The 24,876-nt window shown below is 41.2% G+C and overlaps 1 protein-coding gene across 1 annotated transcript; it reads right to left on the bottom strand.

Moving 5' to 3' along the window:
* Positions 1 to 1,940: 1,940 nt before the first annotated feature.
* Positions 1,941 to 5,626, bottom strand: id4 (inhibitor of DNA binding 4). Its single transcript, XM_028018603.1, has 3 exons — positions 4,878 to 5,626; positions 4,221 to 4,287; positions 1,941 to 3,299 (listed from the first exon to the last, which is right to left on the bottom strand). The coding sequence occupies exons 1-2, from the start codon at positions 5,289 to 5,291 to the stop codon at positions 4,240 to 4,242; spliced, it is 462 nt and encodes a 153-aa protein (XP_027874404.1). The 5' UTR covers positions 5,292 to 5,626; the 3' UTR covers positions 1,941 to 3,299; positions 4,221 to 4,239.
* Between the last annotated feature and the right edge of the window lie 19,250 nt (positions 5,627 to 24,876).

The following is a 24,876-nucleotide window of genomic DNA, read 5'->3' as shown; positions in this document are numbered from 1 at the left end:
CGCACACAGACAGCCACACACTCACATTTCACATCACAAGGACAGTGCTTGTCAAGGGCATCAAGGCCGGGTTCTCTTACTGTGGGCTGTAAACACACACGCGCACACAGGTGGCCTTCTGTTTCTTTTTTTTTTTTTTTTTTGCAGAGGTTTCTCAAAGGTGGCTGGAGCTCCCACAGAGCGACTCAGTCACCAAGCCTGTTGGAGTCAAGCAGCCTCTTTAACCCCCCCCCATCGGCCATGTTGACGTGGCGAAGCGAGGCAGGAAAGCCCTGCAGCTCGATGAGAGAGAAAAAGAGACCGTCTCTAACGTAGCTAAACGACGCCAGATGACTATCTGTAGAGAAAAGGTAGAAAGGAGCTACTGAAACCTGCCTCACTCCTTTTTCCAGATGTGTGAAAGCATGAACACTCATTTAAATTTACACAATTTTATACCCAAAATACAGCAGCAGCAAAAAAAAAAAAAAAACTCCATCTGGTTCCAACTATAAACACATGCTGTCATATTTTGAATTTTAAAACCTCAGCGGGCATCCAGTTGCCTCCTTTCTGTTTAATTAGGCAGTTATCACCTTTTCTCTTTACTTCTTATGTTCATGTTGCTTTCAGACTTCCTCATTGGCAAGCGTCCGCCGCTCTGAAACCAATCAGCAGGAGGACAAGCACTAATCTGCCTGTGTCTTAGGTTAACTCGGAACAATTTAGGCAAAAACATTTGCAGAAAGTCCGATAAAATTCCAATTGGCTCCTTGCTTCACTCAACCTGATTCCGTTTCTTTTCCACTTGTTTCTAATGTCTTCACATAAAATGTGTTTAAAGAGCCCATTTAAAGTCTCAGCAGTTCACAATGTTCTTTTCTGTGAAATAAAACTGAGCCTCTAGCAGCACTGATTTCATCTTCGTTTTAATTTTGCAGTGTCGTTGCCAAGACCAGTTACTTGACCAGGCTTTGCTTGTTACCCCTTTAATAAACTATTAAAGATTTAAAGAAAACAAAACGGTTGCTCCCAGCAGCAGAAACACCACATTTGAAACTAAAGATTTAAGATGATCTAACTTTAGGAGCACTGCTGCTAAAAAATATTGTATTTATAATATTAATGTTACCTATAACATGTTGTTCATTGTGAACATTTGTATTTTTATCTTGATTCTAGAGTTAAGAAAAAATATAGAACATACACCTGCTACATTTTACATGCATTATTCTGCAGTGTATAGAGGACAGGATGATTTTCTCATAGTCAAGCTAGCTTGACGGAATGAAGCTAGCTCATAGTCAAGCTAGCTTGACTATGAGCAGGCCGCCTATATCTTCCAATTTGCAATCCATATTAAAGTGTAACTATATTATGAGTTTTGGCTTTCACACCCTGACTGTCCTTTTCCTCAATCAGTAATATTTCCAAACATACAAATATGTTCTCCCTGAAGCTTATCAACCAGCTGACAACAGGCGGGGGAGGGGCAACAATACAGCTGGATATCTCATTAAAAGCAGGTTTAACCTTTAACAACCAAGGAGTGAACACTTTACTTGGACTTATATATTTCATTCCGTGACGGATTGTTTTTGCTGTTTTTCCATAATAACGTCAGCTTTTGGTATGTGACGGTTACTTTAAGCTGTTAGCTTCAACAAATGGACGTTGAATTGTGTAAACATTCAATATTTAAGTCCTTTTAAAAGAGCGACTCTGAAACCCTGCTGCATCCTCATGCCCAGTTAGCTCTGGGAGCTCAGTAAATGCGGTGCTGCGTAAATCCTGGTGAGAAGGAATTCAAGGAAGGGTCGGAAAACAAAAAGGCTGGATTTCTGGATCCTGTAAAGCAAGTTTCAAAGATCACATTAGAGCAACATGTTGACCTAAGGACTTTACCCTGCCTTTCTCTCAGTGAACACCAGATTATAGGACAAAAGCACGACACGACACAGTTCTTCTGGGAAATTTTAATTGTTGCGACAACTCCTCACAAGCCAGTGGTCAAGTCCAACAGTGCAGTAGACCAAAACGTACAAGTGCCCTCTTGCACTGGCAGGAGGGTGGTGAGGTAAATTCAGTGCTGAACGTCATTAAAAGTTAAAAGTTTTTTCCTCCCCTCGTTTAAAGGCCGCCGGCAGAACAATCACCTCAGGTCAACGTAGACACGTCGCCTGTTTGTTAAAGTATTCCACCAATTTATAACCAAAAGCTTAATGATTTCTTCAAGTAAATCATTTACTGCTTAAGGAGAAACTCAAGAGACGGTGAGCTGCGGATTTTTGTTTTGTCTTGTTTTCCTCTTGGAAGTGCTCTTGGGTTTCATTTTAGCATCTGAACAGAATCAAATCAAGACAATAAAAAGATTTGAGGAGAAAAGTCGATGGAGGATGCAGGGGGAGGGGAAATGCCGAATGTGCTTCAGTGCACATTCAGCATCTTTGTGATGAGCCTGACATGCTACATTTCAAACTATTTCAAACACTGCAAAGAGTTTAATGATATCATCATGTGAGGACATAACCGGCAGAGCATAAAACATTCACTAAAAGTGGAAACACAATATTTACAGAACTGCAAACCCCTCCGCCCCCCCCAAAAAACAAAGAAACAAACAAAAAACCCAACGGTTTTCAATAAAAAATATCTTATAATAATTACAATAATCTATTTACTCATATAAGTCCTTCCACATACCTTAATAGAACATTTGTGTCTCTGTATTTACAAGCTTAATTGTCTCGAATCAGAATTGTTCTTCTTTACAATATCAAACATGTTTAAGGTACCAGGGACCGGCGTCCCTTTTCAAAACACAAGTCATCTATTTTAAACAATAGATGTGAGGAACGTGTACAATGATTTTCTTTTTTTTTGTCTTCTTTTCTTTCTTTTTTCGCAGTTTAGTAAAGCTTTGAGCAGGAGTCTCTCGGACACAATTCACAATCCGTCGCTCGGCGAATCGGTTTCTGACAAGGAAAAGAAAGAAAGAACCTCGGAGATGGGAAGTCGACGCTTTCACACGTTAAGAACTTAAAAAAAAAAAAAAAACAGCATGAAAACTAAAAAGAGAGAACTTGAAGGAGATGAGTCCATTTTGTTTCCCTTTCTCAGAATCAACATTATGAAGGAAAAAGCTGATGTGAAAAAAAAAAAAAAAGATTTTATTCGGGTTTATTTCCTCTCAGCGGGTGTGTGTGCGTGTGTGTTTCCCCCCCATCCCTCCCTCTTGTGACACTGTGCCTCCAGTTGGGTGTGTGAGTCCCTGGCGAAGCTTTGCTGACTTTTGGAGCGGCTCTGCGCTGCCTGCACACCTGTGGAGGGGATGAATAGAGGCAGAGGGAAGGGAGGGTGAGCTGCACAACTCCAGACTGACTGGCGCCAACGACAAAACAGAGGCCATGCTTGATCAACAACCCAAAACAAACCAGGTCAAACAGCAACCAGGCTGGCCCGATTCAAACACACACACACGCGCACGCACCCCCACACGCACTCCGGTCCTACCCAGGTGTGTGTTAAGAAATAAAAAAAAAAAAAACTGAACTGCGAGCCGAGATTGAGAAAAAGAGCGTGCAGAGAAAGTGTGTGTTTGTGTGACAGACAGAGAATGAAAGAGAGGGCGAGCGGAGGCTTTAACCCGCCGTTCTCCTCAGATTGCTACACCGGTGACAGTTATTGCGCAAAGCACAGCTGCCTCTGAGGCTGGTGCCAACTGCATGTTTAACAATTATTATTTTTACCTGACGTCTCCTGGCTTCACTGCTTTACACCATTCACACACACACACACACACACACACGCACACACACGCACACACAGAGCCCACTAATGCTGCTGATTCATTAGGCCTTGGTTTGGATTTGTTTCACTATTATTATTTACAGAATCCCAAAAAAAACTAAACTGAACCATTTTAAATATTTTTTTTATGCACCTCCATTAAAATCTGACAGAGTACGTCGAGGCCTGGGAGGTGTGTTGTAATAACTGCAGTCTACATTTCTAGTTGTTTATGTGCATAGTATGTGTATTTATTGTCTGCTTCTGTGTATAATGTGCGATATTCACCCTTGAGTTTATGACAGATTTCCCCTTTAGGGGACCATTAAATATATTCAAATATATTCTATATTTCAAATGATTTGTATAAAACAAACTAAAATCAATTCCCTCAAAAGAAGAACAAAAATCAAAAACAACATTTTGATCGAATATGATTTAAGTCCACTTACCAAATGCAGCATCGATGTCTCAGCGGCATAAAACTGAGTCCTCTGGTTTTTTCACTATTGATGTTCTCTGGGAAAAACAGTGAAGAGGAAAACAAAAAGAAAGAAAATGAGGTAAAACAAAGAATGTCTCAGAATAAGAGTTAAAAAGTAATAATAATAATAAACAGGCCTAAACCAAGCAAAGCCCCTCATGATATTCAGTTGAATCTGGTATTAACCAGCTATCTGCGCTGTAATAAATTCTCCTCCAGCCTATTGAATGACAAATTGGCCCTATTGTGCGCAGTGGAGTGGACTGCAGGCTGAGGCACTTCACCAATCCCGGGATAAGGTGGGCCTCTGACACGCTGTCATTATCATGCAAATCATAAAAGCCCCGCAATCAAGTGTGCAATCTTGAGCCCACGTTTTTCTTTTTCTTTTCTTTTTATTTAAAATTTGTTTGTGTTTTTTTTTTCTGCTCATATTTTTAAGGCTTTGATAACCAGACGCCGTAATTCTTTTTTCTCCTCTCTTCCTGTTTGTTTCTGCAGCGCTGGAAGGACAATGACATCTAACGGTATATGACGCGCTTTGTCTGAGGCTGACGGATCCCCCCCCCCCCCCCCCCCACACCACCTCCACCTCTCCCCCTCCCCACCACGGCCCACAGCTTACCTGGTGGTGGTCGATGTTGAGCACCGTCAGCGGCGTCCTGTTGGGGTTGGAGGCTGCCGGCGGGCAGGTCCGCTGAGGCGGCTGCTTCTGCAGGGAAGGGTGCGTCTCCAGAGCCAGCTGCAGGTCCAGGATGTAGTCTATGACATGCTGGAGGATCTCCACTTTGCTCACTTTCTTGTCCTGCGGAATGGTGGGCACCAGGCGCTTCAGGCGGCTGTAGCAGTCGTTCATGTCGTACTGCAAGCAGAACAGATCCTCCTCTTCCATCCGGCACCGGGCGATGTTCAGGCTCTGCTTCGACAGATAGTGCAGGGAGAGCTGGCTGCTGCTGCCGCCGCTGGAGGAGGAGGAGGATGAAGAAGAGGAGGAGGAGGAGGAGGAGTCCTGGGGGTGGACTGGAGTAACAGCCTTCATCTTAAGTAACCCGACGGCTCTCGCGCGGAGGCAGCGGCGATAATGAAACAATAAGAACCCGAGCAGGAGCCGCTTCTGAACACGGCAGCGACGACAACGAGAAGCTGCAGAAGACCGAGCGCGAAGCGAAACCCAAAAGGAGGAATTCTGGTCTGTCAACACATCCCGCGAAGCCCTCCGGTTCCTCTCACTTCAGCAGGCGCGCAATGAGCGCAGTGAACAGACTTGGTTCATTTATAGAGGAGAGGGGAGGCGCCAAGGCGAGCAGGCTGACAGATCAAGGAGAGGAGCTGGTCAATCACCGGCAGCCCGCTGCCCACCGACCCGACGGCGGAGCGGAGAAAAAGGCGTGTCTCTCTCTCTCTCTCTCTCTCTCTCTCTCTCTCTCTCTCTCTCTCTCTTTCTATGCGCGCGATGCGGTGGGCTGCCTATCCGCTGGAGGTGTGTGTGTGTGTGTGTGACAGAGAGAGGGAGAAATGGAAAGGGAGACAAAAAACAAACCGATCCGACGGAGGAGAGAGGAGTGCGGCCGTTCCAAGAGCGCAGTACAGATTATAGGATATTGTGTAAAGAAAAGCGGAGCTTCGTGTGTCTGTCCGGAGGAATCAAGCAGCACAACGGATGCGGTCACACTTTCACACCGATGGGATTCAGATCAGCAGCTTTTTAGTGCCCGGACTTATTGATGCGTAATTACGCACAGCCACGTTCGCATTGATCACTGCGACAATGAAACACCAGCACGACCAGACAGACCGGGTTGGGTCAAGTTAGCAAATGACTGAAAAGACAAAAAATGACAACAAAAAGAGTCAAATAAACGCTACATTTGCGGTTTGCTTTGGAAAACGTTATCTCGAGTTTCTTAACGGTAAAGTTTTCGGTTATCATAGTTCCAGATTTACACCATTTTACGCAGGTATTTCATTCTGATGAATGGTTGTTTTTTTTTTTTTTTTTGCATGTTTGACTTGGATTTAGTATTGAATATTCGAAAATTAAAAATTCTTGACGTTTTCGTTGACTTTATATAAAGCAATTGAAAATGAAATCAAACAAAAATGAAGTTTTAAACTGTCGCTCCTCCATCTCTGTTGCTCCTCCAACATTCCTCCGCCTCTCTGCTTCCTCCCTCAGCCGCTCACTGAGCGGCCCCCGCCGGCCAAACCTCTTGGCGCCAGCAGCCTCATCAACCATTCACACCAAACTTTAACTTCTTCCTTTCCTTCTATCTCCCTTCGTTCCTTTCTCTTTCCTCCTTTCCTTCTTTTTTTCCCGTCAGGCCACAGTGCAGTAAAGATGGCGCCCACCTCAACATCCCTTCCAGGTTTAATGGGATCCACCACATTCGCTGGTGTCATGAGCAGTGAAAGGCCTACATGGCTTTAAACTGGAAGTTTATTATTATTATTTTTTTTCAGCCTTTCCTCCTATGTCTTCCTCTGGCTGTCACTGTTTCCCGGTTGCCATGGAAAGCCGCTGCTCTGCTCAGTCGTGTGTGTTTGTTTCAAGGAGAACTTCAGAGGAATCAGTGATACGAATGGCTGATGGTAAGCCCTCCGCCAGCAGCGTGTTGCTCAGACTGTCTGTGCAGCAGGAGGATGATGGTGGCGGGCTGAGAGGAAGAACAGTGGAGTCGACCTGTGGCGGTGACTCACTCAGGCCGAGTGATAACGGTGATAAAACATCAGATTTCTACTAGATTCTTCTTGTGATTTTTAGAATGCTACAGTTAACAGGGTTGTTTCCCGTTTTTGTGAACTGATTGATTCATGTAGTTAGTTGCTTTTTTTTCTCCTTTTTCTAACAAAGATAACCCCTTCACTTCTGCTGTAGACAAAATGTTCTGTTGGTCAGTTTGAATCCCAGAAGCGTTTCAGGGTCCATACAGCTCCATGGAGGCTCTTTGACATGTGCTTCACTTGTTTCCTCTCTCTCTGGCTCAGGCTGTCAGCCTGGACGGAGGGCAGCATGAGTTTCTTGACTGCTTTTCTGATTGACGCGCTCCTTGCCGGTCCTTCAGTTTATAGTCCAGGTATGTTTCAGTTTTTGTTTTTGAAGATGGATTAAATGCTCTGTGTGAAATGTTCAAAGCTCGTTTGAAAAGCTAACCCTGCCCCCTGACCTCTCTGCTGTCTGTGTTCTTTGGTCTTCATGATGCCGTTGTTTACTAAATGTTCTCTAACATACCTCACATGCCAACAGAAAAACTGAACTTTTCACATCCAGATACATTAGTACATTCAGGAAGTAGTCTGCATCTCGTGCACTAGGTTTTATTTGGTGCTTCAGAGTAAAAGGGGGCTGGATAGAAATGCTCTTTGTGTCAAATGGTAAAAACCGTGGATCATTTCCCTAACACGTCACAGGTATTTGCCAAATGTGTGTAGGATCAATTTTAAAGCAATGCAAGGCGACAGCATCATCATAAGACCATAAGCGTGAGCTGCAGCAGCGGCCATCGACTGCAGCTTCTGTAGAGACGTCTGTTAGGATGTGGAGTGAGAGTTAAGAGAGTTGGGATTGTGACGCGATGCGCTTCACTGACGACATCTTTCATAATCTCATAATCACGATGTTTTCAGCCATTGCTTACGTCCAGTCTGTCTCCTCCTAGTGCAGATGTTCGACGCGTGTCTCACATCGACGATGTAAACGTGAGATAAAATGCGATGCGACTGTTCAGACCGCAGGAGCCTTGAAAACAATCGGATAAGAATCCGATTTAGTACCATATATGGAGGTGGTGCAGATCTGCTTTTTTATTATTATTTTTAGGTGAAAAGATCAGAATCAGATCAGACTGCCGTGAGAAAGTCAGATGCGGGTCGTATATGGACAAAAATAATTTGACATGGGTGACATTCCTCCGTTGTGTGAACGTAGTCACCGTCCTGACATCCTCACAGATTTGATTGGAGCTGCTTCTATCTGGCCGCCTCTATTAGAACAACACAGGAAAAAATGGAATAGATTATCAAAACCTAACAAGAGAACAGCTGACAAGAGGGAGTTTTGTTGTGCCTCGTAGATAACCAGAGGAACCTTATTTGCTACATTTGGTGGCATTTTCAAGGTTGATCACAGCCACTCTTGTTGGAAGCACCTTGCTGTGACCTCTGTGTGGTACTTTGACCCTTTGTGCTCAGTAACCTTCTTATATTTGACTCCTGCTTGTTTTAGCCGAGTCCTCTGTCACTGGTGTGTAAACCATCCAAAGTTTACCACAAGGAAAAATTCGGCGCTGCTCAGAACAAAGATTTTAATCATGCGTTTGGATTTCCGTTTTTTCCCTTTGCTCGTGTTCTGTTGCGTTTGCTCTGCTGTGCTTCCTCTCTGTTTACTTCTCTAAACGGGGTTTGTTCCGACCCCACTTCCCCAAAGGCTTACAGTCGCAGTGACATGGGACTCAGGCCTGGAAACCAGAGCCTCATTAACTTAGCAGACAGGTGATAACCTGGCAGGTGAAGCTTTCTTTGTTGTGGCTACACCGGCGGGAGGCAACAGGCAGACTCTGAAACACAGCCGGCTCCTCTGAGCACACGCCTGGACCAGAAACTCAGCCGAAGAGAAGTAAGTGTTGCATGAGGCAGAATTTCATCAGGATCCTCTTGTGGTGTGCCTTTAATGCAGCAACTATGAGCAAAGTGGAAATTGCACGATGCGCACATCTGTGTGAGAGGTTTTCCTGGGTGGTGACATTTCCACACTTTCAGGAGAGCTCGCACCTCTCAGTCTCATGTGACACCAATAACATCAGATCATGCTGGATGCTCTTTTCATGGGTAAACACCGTTCAGACATCAGGATTAGTTGGTATTAAAATGAGAACTGAACGCTTTCTGAAAGAGTTTTCGACTGAAGAGTTAACATTGAAGTGACTCTGAAGTATCGTTTTGAGCACATCAGTAAGTCAAAAGTGAAACCTGTGCCACTAACCGCGTTTCCATCACAAATGTTTGCAAATCTTTGTCTGAATTCTGCTAATGGACAAAAAAGAAATTGGAGCAACAGGTCTCTTATACTTGTGAGCGTCTTCGTATGCAGCGTTTTGTTACTGTTGCATTTACTTTCATAAAGTGTCTGCTTAGCAGGCGCTGAGGAGGAATCGCACAAATAAAAAAAAGAGTGAATTTCTGTATTCTGGCTTTTTTTTATTTAGGTGACCTGTCCCTGTGAAGAAGCATGAGGGTGATGGGTTGTATTGGATTGCGGTTGTGGTCCATCTTGCTGACTACTAACGCCTCACGACGTCGAAGAAAACTGAGGTCAAAGTGGCTGTTCCCACTGGAATCAAATCTGAGACAATTTGATGCAAGTTGGATTCAGGACCACGTGTGGAAGTGGCTCAAAACTGACTGGAAAGAATCAGACATGGCCTCATCTTCGTACTTATTCTAAAAAGCCTGAACTGGGAACTTGACCCCTTCAAAAAAAAAAAAAATCAGATTCAGACCGTAGCTGACCGCAGTGTGAATGTAGCCAAAGCTTCAAAGTTGAAGTAGATGAATTTTCGCAACCCAGCTGATTAGATTTACCTTGTTTCAATCAGTTTTGTTCTGACAGAAATTACACACACATGTTAAAGATAAAGTTCTATCCTGTCTGAAAGCCTGTAGTGCAGATAGGAAAATCTAAAGGAACGTCACCGCTATTAGAGTCTGTGCTGGGTCTTTGCTTTGGGTGTTGATGACATCCAGTAGCCATGTTATACCTGACTCATATCTGACCCAGTGTGTTTTGCTGTACAACATAATATCTCTTCAGAAGTGAACAAACTGGTCGTCTGGTTGTGGTTTTGGTGGGAAAGAACCGTCTCTCCAGCTTCCATCTGCAGCTGATGCAGTTTAACCAGAAGCCTGTAAATAATCCCCAACAGCTGGTCTGTCCGGTTTGTGATAAGTGGTGACACAGGGTTTTTACATTTTTTTTTACATATATATATTTTTATCAAGGACTGTATCAGGTGTCTGAGGACAGATTTGTCCACGTTCCGTCTCAAGCGACGCTTTCCGTTGCTCTCTCCAGGTGACACAGTTTGCACAACATGTCTTATTCCCTGATGGCCTCCAAGCTAAACACAACAGCTCTGTGTGTCATTTACACAGGTGCATTCACTGTTTACACTGCATGACCTGAGTAACCATCCACACGCTCACACACCTCCTTGCAAACACACGCGCACCCACACACACACACAGATGCAAGGTGAGTCACCAACAACATATGTTGACATAAATATTAAGAAAACTTAAGGCTTTCATTTGAACAGAATGGAAATGTTGCGTTAGAAGAAAAACCAGTGAACCTCCCTCCCAGGTGGACCGTGTGCCACTCCACCTGTGGTGGTGAGTTTAGTGGCGATGATCTATTTTCATATTAAGTGCGCTAAAAGTAGGAGCTGTGTTCTGGGCCACACTCATTTAGGTCACCAGCAGTTCAGTCAAGTTTGGAAGCATTATTCACCGCTGTCTTGTCGCACCCAACGGGAGCTTTTTTTTTTTTTTCGTTTTTTTTTTCACTAGTCCCCCAGCTGCTGCTTTCACTTCCTCATTTCCCACCGTGGTCACTTCAAACGCTCCTGACCTGGCGTTTTGGATGCTTACGCACTTCTGCTCCGTCCTGTTTGTACTAAAAACTGTGGAGAGACCTAGCCGAACAAATGTGTTGTATTGAGTGTGTGTGTGGAGGGGGGAGGGGGGGTGCGAGTGTGTGTGTAGGTGTACGCTCTCTGTGCTGGAGTGTGTACAGGAGTGACAACAGGTGCAGCTTTGTTGCATCCTGTTGTACAGCTGCTGCCCTGCTTGTTGTTTCCTCTGTTAGCATCAGAAGCTAAACTTCTGGCCTGTTTCAGGTGCGTCTCCAACATAGCATGCTACCAGTTATCAGTAGCAGCATCTGATTGATTTTACCGTCAGCTGAACACTCTCTACCTTTGGTGACGATGCTTTGATGGAATACATTTAGGTTTAGACCAAAGTTTAAGAGAAGCGTAGATTTTCAATTGTAATTTTTTTCCTTCTTTTTCTTTATTTTTTTATTACTGAAACACATCCAGAGTTATGTTTTAACACTGGTAATAATTTAATAGTGCATGACATCCTGTTTTTTTTTTTTATGCCTGACCACATTCTAAACCAGAACTTGCTCTCAGCGCTTTATAAAGGAAGGAAACGGTCAGTGTCTAATTAAAGGACATTTTTCACATTTGTCTGTAGGAGGGGAGTTGATGATGCAGCTAAATATCCTAGGATACCATTTCTTCAGTTCAATCTTCCAATCTTCAAAACATGAAGGTGCAATTCTGGTTATTTTGTCCTATTTAAAGGGTAAACTCGACATTCCAGGCTGTTTTAGTTATTTAAAACAGCCACAAATTTGAACCACAAAAGACTGCCCATTTACTTTCAAGAAAGCTGGTCAAGAAATCACTCATAAGCATCATAGAATATTTGGGAACAGATTTATGTTGAAGTAGATAATAATCACTCAAGTACAAATTTATTTGACTACAATGTGTTAGCTAGAAACATTTTCGTAACTCGAGCTTTCAAGCAGTTAAATCCAACGCCAAAAGCAGGAACTACTCCTTTTTGCGATTTCAAAATAAGAGTCTCAAAAGTAGATACAAGTGGGTGTCGAGCGCTGGAGGCCGACTTCCACATCCAGGATTGCGTAGTTTGTTGGATCTGATTCACCAGACAGAAGTGGCACGCCGACATCAACTGATCAGCTCTTTGTGAGTCGTCAGAAGAATCGTGAGAAAATATATCAAAACTGGGATTTCAATATGAACGATACGTTTGAAGGAGAGGGACACATTACTTTCCATGAAGTGTTTGCACTAGGCTTAACTGAGACAGACTTGATGAAGGATGTCTTATAAGAATGAAAGTGGTGGATGAGAATAAAAGGTTCATACTCTACAACCGAAGTGTCTTTAGGATGAACAGATGACAGCAGTGGTGTCCGAGTTAATCAGGGACTTGACCTTTGACCTGCAGGGTCAGTGGGAGCTCTGTGGTGACGGCATTCAGCTATTCTGTTAGCATTCTTATCTTTGGCACATCAAACTGATGTCTCAAGGAAGCATCGGATTTATCAGACAAATGAACACTTTAGGATCAGTGTAGCATTTTTATATGTTTTTTTAATACTCTACAAGTGATCTTCATTCTAAATTTGGTTCTTAAAACATCAATGAATAGATTCTATTTGAGACATTAAAAAAACAAAACCATATTAATCTACATCCTTTAATAAGAGAAATGTTTTCCTGTTTATTTTTTCCCTGTGGAACGAAAAATTCCATCGTAGACCCTTTGGTCCCTTTTCAGTGGGAAAAGTTCCCATAGCCAGCCTCATAATCTGCATGGGCTTTCTTGTCAGAATAAAAGCCCTTCCTTTCACTGCGCCCTTCCTGAAGCCTCCCACCGCAGCTTCCCCCCAGCCCCCAGCTTCTAACCCCCCACTAAACTTTTTTTTTTTTTATCTAGAAGAATTTTAAGGAGGAATGTCTTTCAACACATTCGACCACGCGCCCCCAAAGCTCTGCCGCAAACATGTTCCCACTGATTCTCTCAAAGAATTAATTGCTCCAAATAATCTCACCATCTGGTCGCGGAGGTCCGTACTTACGAGGCTGCTTACATAGCAATGGTTAGTGCCTATTCAGATGTCTGCAGTGCTGCTGTGGTACAAAAAAAAAATAGAGGGAGAGAAACACTGAGAGGGAAAGTGAAGCTCGCGAGGAGGCTGAAAAGAGGAGGAAGGACAAAGACCACCATCTGCTCCTTGTCTTTCTTGTCAGCGACCCTGGACGCCAGCGCAGGCCTGGCATCGCCATGATCCAACGACAGACTCAGAGCTGGAATGTTTTTCACAGACAAGATGAAGAGACAGAGGAGCACATCCAGAGGGAAACAAGGAGTCTTTCACTTTTATCTTCCACCAGAAACGCTTCGCTTGTCCACACTAATCCATATTTAGCGCAAACGCTTGAAACGCAGCGGAAAACAATGTGAAAATTCAAATCGCGCATAAGCTAAGAAATCGACATCTTAATACTCATATAATTGACTGAACATTTGTTAACGTGAGGGTAGCTGGGTTTTCAGTAGTCATGAAACTACAAAATAAATTTGCTACATGGAAACACAGGAATTTAGAAACAGCAGTTTTCGTTCAAAGTTTTTGCGTTAGGATGAGGTGGTATTTGGCTGTCGTGAAATAGACATTTTGTAAAACTGCAATGGAAACATTTTTTGCGTCATAAGAGTCACATGATCAACAACTGGTCGTTACTATGGGAGAAAACGACAAAGAAGGTGACAGGAAGTAATAGGATGATGGCTTTTTTTTTTTTTTTGCTCTGTTTTGCTATGTTTTGTGCTTTTTTGGACAATGTGCAGCTGGCTCCACCAGAACTGTGATTCTTAAGTGTTGAATCCATTGCTCTCCCTTAAAATCACCGATTACAATTTCCCCTAAATGCCGCTGAGCTTGTCGCTCCAATGCCTGAATAAGACAGCGACGTCTCCTCTGATGGCTAATAGATGATGAGCGTTGGCACCATGGCTGAACTATGAATATATGTCACGTAGCAGTTTACATCCATCGCTATCATGATTTTTAATGACTTATCGAGTCAACAAGCTCATTCACGTGCTTTTTGTAAAATTTAATTTCTTATTTCATGGAAACACTGCAAATGCAAAATTGTGGTTTTTCGACATGAGCAAGAATATTGACAAAGATATGTCCAGATTTATAATGGAAACGCAGCTACTGTCTGGGTTGGACGTTATAGTCCTGTCACGTGAGCCATTCCTCCAGCTCTGCAATTCATATTAAATTAATGTTCTCATATTCAGGAACTAAAACCAAAAGCTAAAAAGAACTCAAAATGTTTTTACCAGAAGGCCTTCCTTCTGCTGTAGTTCCATGAACAGTGTGTGGGCTATTTTTCTCTACTTGCTCTCTGAACGTAGAGATGTCTACATGTGTCTCTTACCAGGCAGCCGGTTCATTGTGTCCAATCTTGATCACCAGCTTTGCTGGCTCCAGTGACACTTCTGAGAAAAAAATGCCAAGAATGTTGGGACCAACTTCTCCATTAGCATGAGAATTGAACAGGCAGATCAAGTGTATTCACCCCCACACATTTCTGTTTTTACATTTTGCAGTTGAAGGGTCACTGCCCCATAAAGTTCATGGATTTAGGATAAACATTTTGCTTGTGACGTGCTTTCAATATAAATATTAATTTTAGCAGCTTTCGATGCTTTGTTATCACTAAGGCCAATTTTTTTTTAATTTAGTCTCTCAAAGATTGATTAATGAGAAATATTAAATGATGATTACAAGTGCATACGTACGCTGACATATACATCCAGACTTACCTTTTCTAAGATATTATGGTGGCAGTATTGTCTATTTTCCAGGCACATGTTACCATTTTACAGCACAATTCAGTAACTGTGTTACAAAAATGCTGTATATATCAAATATGAATTAAAAGAAATTTGACTTTGCAACTTAATGTATTGATACTGGGCCTCTGTCTCTTTAAAAACTCATTTTCTTTCTGAAACTCCACCTTCAGAAAGTCATCGCAACATGGCTCCTATATTTACAGGGTAACACAAACCCTGTAAATTCTAGACATTAACAGGTACCATAGAATTGCACAAAAATCCGTGAGGGACGGCGGAGTCCCAACTCGAAATTCCGTGAAAGAGGTGTACGAAGCCTTGTGCCAGAAGCCCATTAAAATGCATCTACATCGTTTTAAACTGTGTGATTGTGAGTTTGAGTGGGAATAAAAATAGCAACAGGTATTTTGTTCCATATAACACAGTAGGAGTGTAACAGGTAAACCTTCTATGGATGCAAACCCGACTAAAAACCCACCTGTTTAGGGTTGTATTTGAAACTTAATCAATTACAAATTTACTGATGGAACCTGACTTAATGTTGTGTTTTGATTGTTGATTCTATGTTGCATTGTGTTTCTGTGTTTGATATGATGTGAAGCACTTTGAAATGCCTTGCTGCTGAAATGTGCTATACAAATAAAATTTGATTTGATTTTTTGATTTATATTAACCCTTTAACAAGATTTTTACCAGCGTTGCTGTGAGAAGTAGCTCCTGTAATGAGCTCAGCAGATGAGCAGTTCCACCAGGCGTTTGCTAATTGCTGCTGGCTAGTCTGAAGGAGCTGAGGCGAGCTGCAGAGGAGGGCTGGCTGCTCTGTGAGGCGTTTTGCACAGCCAGGCATTTTGGCACAGGTAAATGGTTGCCATGGTATTCCTCAAACTTACATGAAAGAATCAAGGCAACACTTCAGGTATGTTTTTGATGCGGGAATAACATCGTTGCCATGTAATTTCTCAGAACGAGGAAGTCAGTAGCTCCATTTCCGTTACAAATGTGTGCAAAACTTTGCTGAGATTCTGCTGATGTCAAAAAAGCACAACATTGCAATTTCCGTGTTTCCAGTGAATAAGAAACGCAACTTATTTGTATCTGAATACGTTTGTTCACCTGATAAGTCAATGAAAACCTGCCTCGCTGTCATCCTCCTGCTACATCCTGTCGTCTTCTTCTTCGTGGTTTTGCACCAGTTGCAACATCTGGTTCTTGATCATGTGACTCGTGTGATGATAAAAAGTTTTTATCATCAAGTTTTTTTTATAGTTATTGAAGTTTTGCAAAAATAAATGGCCAAAGAAATCACCTCATTCTAGCAGCAAATGTTTTTTGGGCTTTTTCGTCAAAAAACGAGTCGTTTTTTTTAAATTGGTGTTTTTCCATTAGGCAAATTTATTTTTCTAATATCAAATTGTGGAATTCTGTAGTCATTAGTAACACAGCTAATGATTCAACACAACTGACTTGGGCTCTTCTGTTGTTCTGTATGAAGGCATCTATAAAAGACCATTCTGGGTTAAAGTTTGACTTGTCTTTTAAGGGAATGTTGGCCGTTTAGAACCTTGCTTACTAACTGCACATTGGGTGAAAATCACATGAAATGGCATGCTCCTCAAAGGCTGATGGGAATATTTTGTTAGGAATTTTGAAAATGTGACTCCAAGTGAAAAGAAAAGTTAATGATTGCAAAAACAAACACAAAGAAATGGTAATGAGGACTGTAATCCTAATGAAAGTTCAGCTGAAGGACATCAATTGATTCCAGTCAATGCAAGCCTATCATTAGTTGCAAACCATAAAATCTATTGGAAAAATTGACCAAACTGTTTTACACACCTAACATATTTCACATGTTTCCTGCCAACTGCAGAGCTTCTTGTCTTATGGATTGAATGCACGGTGGGACTTGTGATGTATTTTAAATTGTGAATTTTTAAGTCAGCCTAATTTAGGATCTACTCAAATGATATGTATATATATATATTTTTTTTTATCAAAGTTGTCCTGTGTTTATACCGCAGACAGTCCACACAGGTAGTGAGTAGAGCCTCCACACAAAATCACTCAGGAATCTCAGGAAATCTTCTTCTTGGAAGCGCACAGAAAACGACCAGCTTGATCTTATTTGGAAGGAGCGAAGAGCTGAATCCTATCTGAGTGAATAGTTGTGGCCTCAGAGAGGCTCATTCTCTAAAGCACAACACCGAGTAGAAAGGTATGCAGCAGTGCTGGGCTGGGCTCCGGGCCGTTCACCGAGCCGTGTGGGGAGAGGAGCCAGCACAGATGGTTAGGTACCAAAGACTGTGGACTTTTTCTCATGCTTTTAAATGGGATTGCTCTCTTTCTTAGCTAATATTTAGCTCCTTCAAATGCTAATGGAGTGGCTTCTCTCTCCAAGGTTAGCATAACAACTATGGGAAAGCCTTTAGATCCCAGACATTTGTTTCCCAGATGAAAGAGGCTGCACATCGAGAGAGATAGAGGGAGAAAGAGAGAGAGAGAGACAGAGGGAGAAAGAGAGAGAGAGAGACAGAGGGAGAAAGAGAGAGAGAGAGACAGAGGGAGAAAGAGAGAGAGAGAGACAGAGGGAGAAAGAGAGAGAGAGAGAGAGAGCACCAGGCCCCTCAGCACCATTTCCTCAACAGAGCCCAGTCTATTTCAAGTTACATGCACTATTTCTGCCTCTATTTAACACTTACTGTCCCCTCAACACTCATTTTCCCCTCTGATGAGTTTGAGGAGAAACTGTTTTCATGCTTTTCATGTGAATTGTGTGTGTGTGTGTGTGGGGGGGGGGGGGGGGTGCACGGGTGTGTGTGCGTGCGTGTGCGATTGTGTATTTTGTTTGGAAATTGGATACAGTAGGATAATAAATAAATTGTGGGAGAGTAGATAACTAAATTACTTGAATGGATAAATAAGCCTGTATATATTTCTGTCAATTACTCAGTAATATTTGGACATGAAGAAGAAAAAAAGCAAAGTGCCTGATTCTGTGTATGTTTTGTGATATGAGCACAGATTATTTATTTCCAAAACATCCACAGACGTCAACAATGTTCTGTAGGCTTTTTAAAAAAAAATTATTTTTGCTTTATTTTTATTTCAGGAAGGATAGATTCACACTCCTGTGATTCTGCTCTATTTTTTTTTTTTACTTCATCTGACCCATTGTGATGGAGGGAAAAAATTTTATATCACCATGGAGACCACCATAAAAGGAATAACATTTCTGAAAGGCAACAAAAAGCAACACTGCTTTGGTTTTGATCAGAGCTCTTAAACTTTTCGACGCGTGCTTGTTCTGAGGCTGAGGAGGAGAATTTTCCTTTTTGTTCGTGGGAGTTTGTGATTAACGAGACAGGTGCACTGCATTATTAAATATATATCAAAAGACAGAAATGCAGGAAGGCCCAGAAAATGATCCTCAGTAAGTTGCAGCATTTCCCCTCGTGAACTCCTTCAGAGGCAAACAACTTAGATTATACTTCAAATCCATAATAAAACACAATTTTCCCTGCATCTCCACAATGCATTATTCACTTTCAGTTGCCAAGAGGGTAGTTAAGAAGACTCTACAATATTTATATAGCATGCTAAAGTGCACACACACCCACTCACACACAAAACCCCACCAAGCCCTGGAGGTTCTTGCCAAGGATCTGCAACAAATACACAGAGAGGTTCAAACCTCCCTGACAATGTTTGTGCATTTATTCCTCCTGTGCGAGTAATGAAGGAACATGTTCTGTGTTTGAAATGATTCCTACTCACATCACACTGTCTGCTTTGCTCCAGTTTTGGCCCACATACTCATACGCTGTTTGTCTGTTTTGCGATCCAGGCCAGCCATGACTTCCTTCACCAGGGATTTGTGTAGCAGGCGCACGCTAAGCAGAGATGTATTGGAAAACCAGAAGCAGATCCTCAGAGATGCTCAGAAAGTTTTTCTACACAGGATAGGAATGTGGTTGAACACTTTATTAAAAGAGCGCTGAAATAGTTTGCCAAACCTTTATTATTAACAGAGTAAATAAAAACTCAGGATCCCCCTCGCCCCCCATTCTGTTCTGCACTGTAAATTTTAATAAGTTGCTTTTACTCACACAGCTAATAATTATCTAACATCTATTGGGACATATCAAAGAAATACAGAAGCTGAAATGTGAGAGTGCTGTCAAGGCAGAACTTCTTCCTGTCACAGTTGAACTCTGTGAATTCCCAATACAAATGCACTATTTAGAGTGGAACCAAATCAATTCTTTAAAGGGGCAGTATTAAGTAAAACTGACTTTTTTTTCTTTATATCATGTTATAATGTCATTCCATCATTTAAAAAAACATACCTGGAATGTTGCCTTGATTCTTTCATGCATATTTGAGAAATTTTTAATCTCCCGTGGCAACCATTCAGCTGTGCAAAACACCTAGATGGATGTAGCTCCGCCTTCAAGATGTAGCTCCTCCTCTGAACTGTATTTTCTGAGCTCCCAAGTCACAAAACAGACAGAAGCTCCTGTCACAGCTCTCCCACTCGGCTCCTTCAGACTAGCCAGCAGAAATTAGCAAACACCTGGTGAAACTGCGAATCTTCTGATTCACAGTTTCATTATACAAGCTACTTCTCAGTCCAGAGTTGTTAAAGGGTTAACTGAGGGAGCCACGTGATGACAGAGGCCCAATTTAAAGGCATTAAATTACAAAATCAAATTTCTTTTCATTCTTATTTGACATATATGTATCATTTTTATAACAAATAACGGCAGCATAGTCACTTGACTCGTTCTGAGGCTGAGGAGGAAGGAGACCTCCTCATTCCTCCTCTCTTCCTTTCCGCACTCGCACACAGGGCAAAATAAAGTTGAGATTTTTCTCCCAAAATCTCAACTTTACTTTCTTTGTTTGTTGTTAAGCAGACACAGCTAACTTCATTCCTGTATACCATCTAATGTGCATAAGTGAATGTTTCAAGGGGTCCTGCACTCGATAAATCTCATTACATTTTCCTGACAGCAGTGACCACAATGTTGTGAAATGAAGTGTTATTTGAGCAATTTGGAAGTAACTGGGGTATTAGAAAATCCACCAGGCTTCACAGTCAGAAGCAACAAAAGGATAAAAGCAACTCTAGGCTGGAATGACGCCTGGCTGAAGGTCTGTGTGGCTATTTTAACACCAGTGTTGAGCTGAAAGCGAAGCTTCGGGCCCAGACCTCCACAAGAAAGAGATCTGGAGATTTTGTCCTAAATTTAGCAGCGATATGAAGGAGAGCACCCAACAGGAAAGAATCCTACCTCCATCTGCTGTCAGGGTTGGGGAGGGGATAGTGCAATCCTCTGGCTTTTGTCCACCTTTCCTGTCAGGCAGATGATCAGTCAGGCTGACTTCACTTTGACTCACTGATGAAAAACTGACATTTTCCCCTCTTTGTGCCCTGTCACGGTATTTCAGGGGATACAAGCTGCCTTCATGTTCCAGGCCCGCGTTGTTATCCAGTAATGGTGCTAGGCAACGGAATCTTGCTTGATTGATGTAAACCTAACTAAAATAAAATCAGACTGGCACACGGCATCAGAGAAGAAATCATTTGAATTTGAAATAATTATTTAAAATGATCTTATTTTTATGTATTTGTACAAACAGACAACGTATAATTAACACAAGAGAAGGGCTAATACACATAGATCTCTGTCAACACCTCAGGATGTGTGATTTTTCTTTTAATATTTTATAATAAGGGAAGTGCAACCTTTCATCTCCAAAGAGCATCTGTTAAAGAGAACAGGATTTCCTATTATTATTATTATTATTATTATTATTATTATTATTATTTTAACATTCAGAAAAGTCTGTCCATTTTCAGAATTTTTTTGTCAAATATCTATAAATGTTACAAACATCCTCTGAATTTTATTTATTTATTTATTTCAAACAGACTAAAGTAAAATCAAGAAAGAAGAAAAAGAAAATAAAAGTTAAAACACGTTAGCATGCCCAAGTGACATGCAATTTTATATTATCTGTCCAAAAAGGTAGAGGGTATAAGATCTTATAATGTTCTGCCCCTTTTATACTCATCAACTTATAATCAATTAAATGTCAAAACACCAAGAAGACATAAATTATTTCTACCGTACATGATATTTAATAGATTCTCAACTTATATGTACAATTATTTAAGCACTTTTTTTATCATCAATTATGGTCTTTAAAACACTCATCTTATAGAACATATTTCCCAATAAGCTCCTTTTTAAACACTTTTTTGAGCTGGTTTATATTCGTACTTTTTTTAAACTCATCATTCAATCCATTCCATACATCTACTCCACACACCGATAAACAAAAACTCTTTTTGATTGTTCTAATGGTGTAACACATTGTTTTTTAAAATGTCTTTAATTATAACACCCCTCTCTGTCACAAAATTGTTTTTGTATATTGTGTGGAAGTTGATGATTTCTTACTTTAAAGAATGAATTGTACAGTTTAAAGGGATTATAAGAGAGTTTTATTTAGGGATGCACAATATATCTGCACTAACATCGGTATCGGAGATATTAGTAATTTTATAACGTATCGGTAGAAGTCCGATAATCAACCTGCGGCGATACTAACAACCGATAATTCAATCCATCCTGTTGCTGTTTGTCTCTGTGGGGGGATGTGGGAAGAGGTTGGTCATGTGGTATTTGTTTAGTCGTGCGACACTGATAGTGAAACAGCAAAGGATTGTGGGGAGTTTAACTGAAGAAGAGAAGCAGTGGGAAAGTCAGAGGTGTCAATTTGTAAAATATATTTAATATATACAATATTAGTAAATGTTGGTTATCAGCCAGAAACGGCTGATAAGAGAGAAATGGTCGCAGATTTATGACTGGAAGATCAGGATTTAATCTTCTCCCTGCTTTTGTTCCACAGCAGAAATGACAGAACACAAACTAAGGGATGCATAATCCCTCTGAAAATTAGTCCGTTTGCACCTTCACATGTTCAAAAGAAACAATAAGTCTAGAAAAAAAAAGAAACCGTAAAGTTAAAAATAAGCCTGAATATTATGGCCAGCGCTGTACAGATTTTCCGAACAGAAGCTATGAGTTGCCAAGTCCAGACTGAGAGCCTTGATAGTTTGTAGTCAGGGACACTATTGTTGTTATTTCAGCATATTTGAGGTCATGGCATTCAAGGAGCTGTCTGCTCTTTACTCAATGAATAAGAGAATGGGACAGCAACCGAAATAGTATGAGCTATTGTGTGTGTGTGCGCGTGCACATGAGTGTGTGTAGGTCAGAGATGGAGACAGAAAGCTAGCAGACAGGAACAGCGAGAGAGAAAGAGAGAGAGAGAGAGAGATAGCGCTCTTTGTGCTGATGTGTTCGGTGACCTTGCACTCTCAGTGATGGGCTTCTATCTCCACTCACACAATGGAGCAGCAAAATAGAATTCTTAGATACATCAGCAGACGGCGGAGCCAGAAAGTGGATTTCACTGATGCAGTGGGCCCAACACCAAGGCACTGCGCCAGCAGAGTGTGTGTCGGCCGGCTTCTACCGTAGGTGTGTGCAGTACAATAGTAGAAACAGCAGAAGCAGAGAAAAAAGGAATGCCATCTATCACAAAGGCTGAGAGGCCTTGGCAGAGCCCAGGGGGCGCTTATTATTTTGCCCACAGTGTGTGGGCGAAGTGCAAAACGCAGCGTGGTGAGGCAGCACATGCATGCAGAGCCAAGGTGTTGTGCTGAATGTAAGGTGCTAATCACATTCCATATCTAATGCAATTATATGGCCATTGTAGCTTTTTGCAAAACCATCAGTAGCAGGTCGACTGCTAACATGATTAAGCTGATTTTATATCCCTAACCCTAAAAATCAACAGATCAATAAATATTTTTTATTTGACAAACTGTTTTAAAGTTGCAGTATTGTGTGTTTTCCAGGCATATTGTTCCATTATATAACATAATCAAGGAAGTATTTTACTTTCAGTTGTTATGAAAATGCTATATATACAAAATATGTCTTAAAAGAAATTTGACTTCATAATGTATTGCTTTGAATTTGGCCTCTGTCTCTTTAAAAGCTCCTGTTCTTCCTGAAACTCCGCCTTCAGGAAGTCACCATAACATGGCTCCTCTATGAATCCTTTAACAATGTTTTTACCAGCATTGACCTGAGATCAATTTGATTAATAAGCTCAGCTAATTGCTGCTGACTAGTCTGAAGAAGCTGAGAAGGAGAGTCGAAGGAGCTTCGTCCTTGAAGGCAGAGCTAGGTCCACCCAGCTGCATGGTTGCCATGGGCGACTAAAGGACTTTTCAAACATACATGTAAGAATCAAGGCAACATTCCAGGTACTTTTTGGATGAGAAAGTAACATTAAAACATCTAGCAAATCTCAAAAAGTTGATTTTGCACAATATTACCACTTTTACTTGATTCTCAGCTGTTTTTTTCAGTGAGTGCATCTGACAAACTGAATAAATATTAAAGAGGAGAGATGTTTTAAACGCTGCACATGTTCATACTTTTAACTCAGCAGTGATTCAGACTCTCTGCGTTGTTAGAGCTCGACATTCAAAATGGTAATGGGTTGATATGGAGGAGAAAACAGTTTACTTTGCACAAATTTCACCTTTTACCACCTTTTATCCAAGGAAGCACTCCCTGGCTGCTGCGCTAGGTACTCATTTTCAACATCTTGTTAAGATAAATAGTGAATCAGCCTATCGCGTAGCAGCAACAACACAACACATGTAGTCATGGCGACATGACGAAGATGAGTTGGTGATGTTCATACTCACCAGAATCAATATCAAAGATCATTTTAGTGACGTTGAATGTTGCATGTTTGTGGATCCCAAACAGGCTGGACTGAGTATTTCACTACTGAGCTACTAGAACTTTCATTTTCTTAGGAATAGTGCAATAAAAGAGAAAACATCCAGGGAGTGACAGCTGAAAACACTGTTCAATAAATTAATTGAAAAAAAATTGGATGCACCAAAGTTACCGGATCCAATTAGTCCTGTTTACTATTAAATTAGAAATAAGGATCAAAGTGTGGTTATTAAAAGGAAATACTTTGTGTTGTACCCTAGATATACTCAATGTAAGAGTAATTTAATTTATTAGTAAACAAAGTCTCAGTTTGGTTAAATTTGTACCATTTTCAAATTGCAGTGGCTGCATAAAATCAACCCTGAGGCCCTAAATGGCCCCCGGGCCACACTTTGGGCCTCCTTGGTCTACACAAAGGAATGCGTGGTTAATAATATCGGTACTGTGCAAAATAAAATAACTTTCACTCAGAAAGTTTTCCACTCCAACTGTCAAGAGTTGTGCACGTCTGGTTGGTCCACTGTTTGTCCTTCAAAATGGCTAACATGAAGTTTACCTACATCATATGAAACAAAAAAACCTCATCAAAAACAAAACACCAATTACACAACCACAGCTTCCTGAAACAGAGGGGCAACAATGTGCAGTCTTAGATCAGTTGTGGAAAGCTGAAGTGTAAATTATGCGATAAGCTAGTTAATGCTAGCTGTAGCATTGAATTCTATCAATGTGTTTGGCCAGAGTTTGCTCAGTGACTCTTGTGTCATAACGTATTCACTCTGTTTATGTTTTCCAAATCCAAATAGTCTTTATGACAGCCTGGCGGAAGTGATGTGTAGCATCCTTGTTAGCACACTTGTGCATTAAAAAGTAACTTTACGCTGCAAAACCAAGAAGTCTTACAAAGAATTTTTGGTAGTGCAAATATCTTTGTTCAAATAAGACCAAACTAACTTAAAAGTAACTTTTCAGCAAGATATAAGAGCTTGGTGTACGTCAATAATTTCTTAATATTGTTATAAAATAATACCTATTCCATTGGCAGATTATTTCATTTATAACAAGACATTTTTTCCATGTTATAAGTAAAATTATCTGCCAATGGAACAAGTATGTTTTCCACAAATATTAAGGAGTTATTGACTTAAAACAAGCTCTTATATCTGAAAGGTTACCTGCAAGTTAGTTTTGTCACATTTCAAGTAAACTAAGACATTTGCCCTAGAAACTAGACAAAAATCCTTTGTAATATTTGGTGTTTTTGCAGTGTAGAGAGCTTCTTTCTCAGTCATGGAATGAGTGGAGTTGGTGATG

The sequence above is a fragment of the Xiphophorus couchianus genome, chromosome 5, assembly GCF_001444195.1.
Source record: "Xiphophorus couchianus chromosome 5, X_couchianus-1.0, whole genome shotgun sequence".
NCBI lineage: Eukaryota > Metazoa > Chordata > Actinopteri > Cyprinodontiformes > Poeciliidae > Xiphophorus > Xiphophorus couchianus.
The sequence above is the reverse complement of the archived record's forward strand: the minus strand, read 5'-3'. Positions and strand labels throughout refer to the sequence as shown.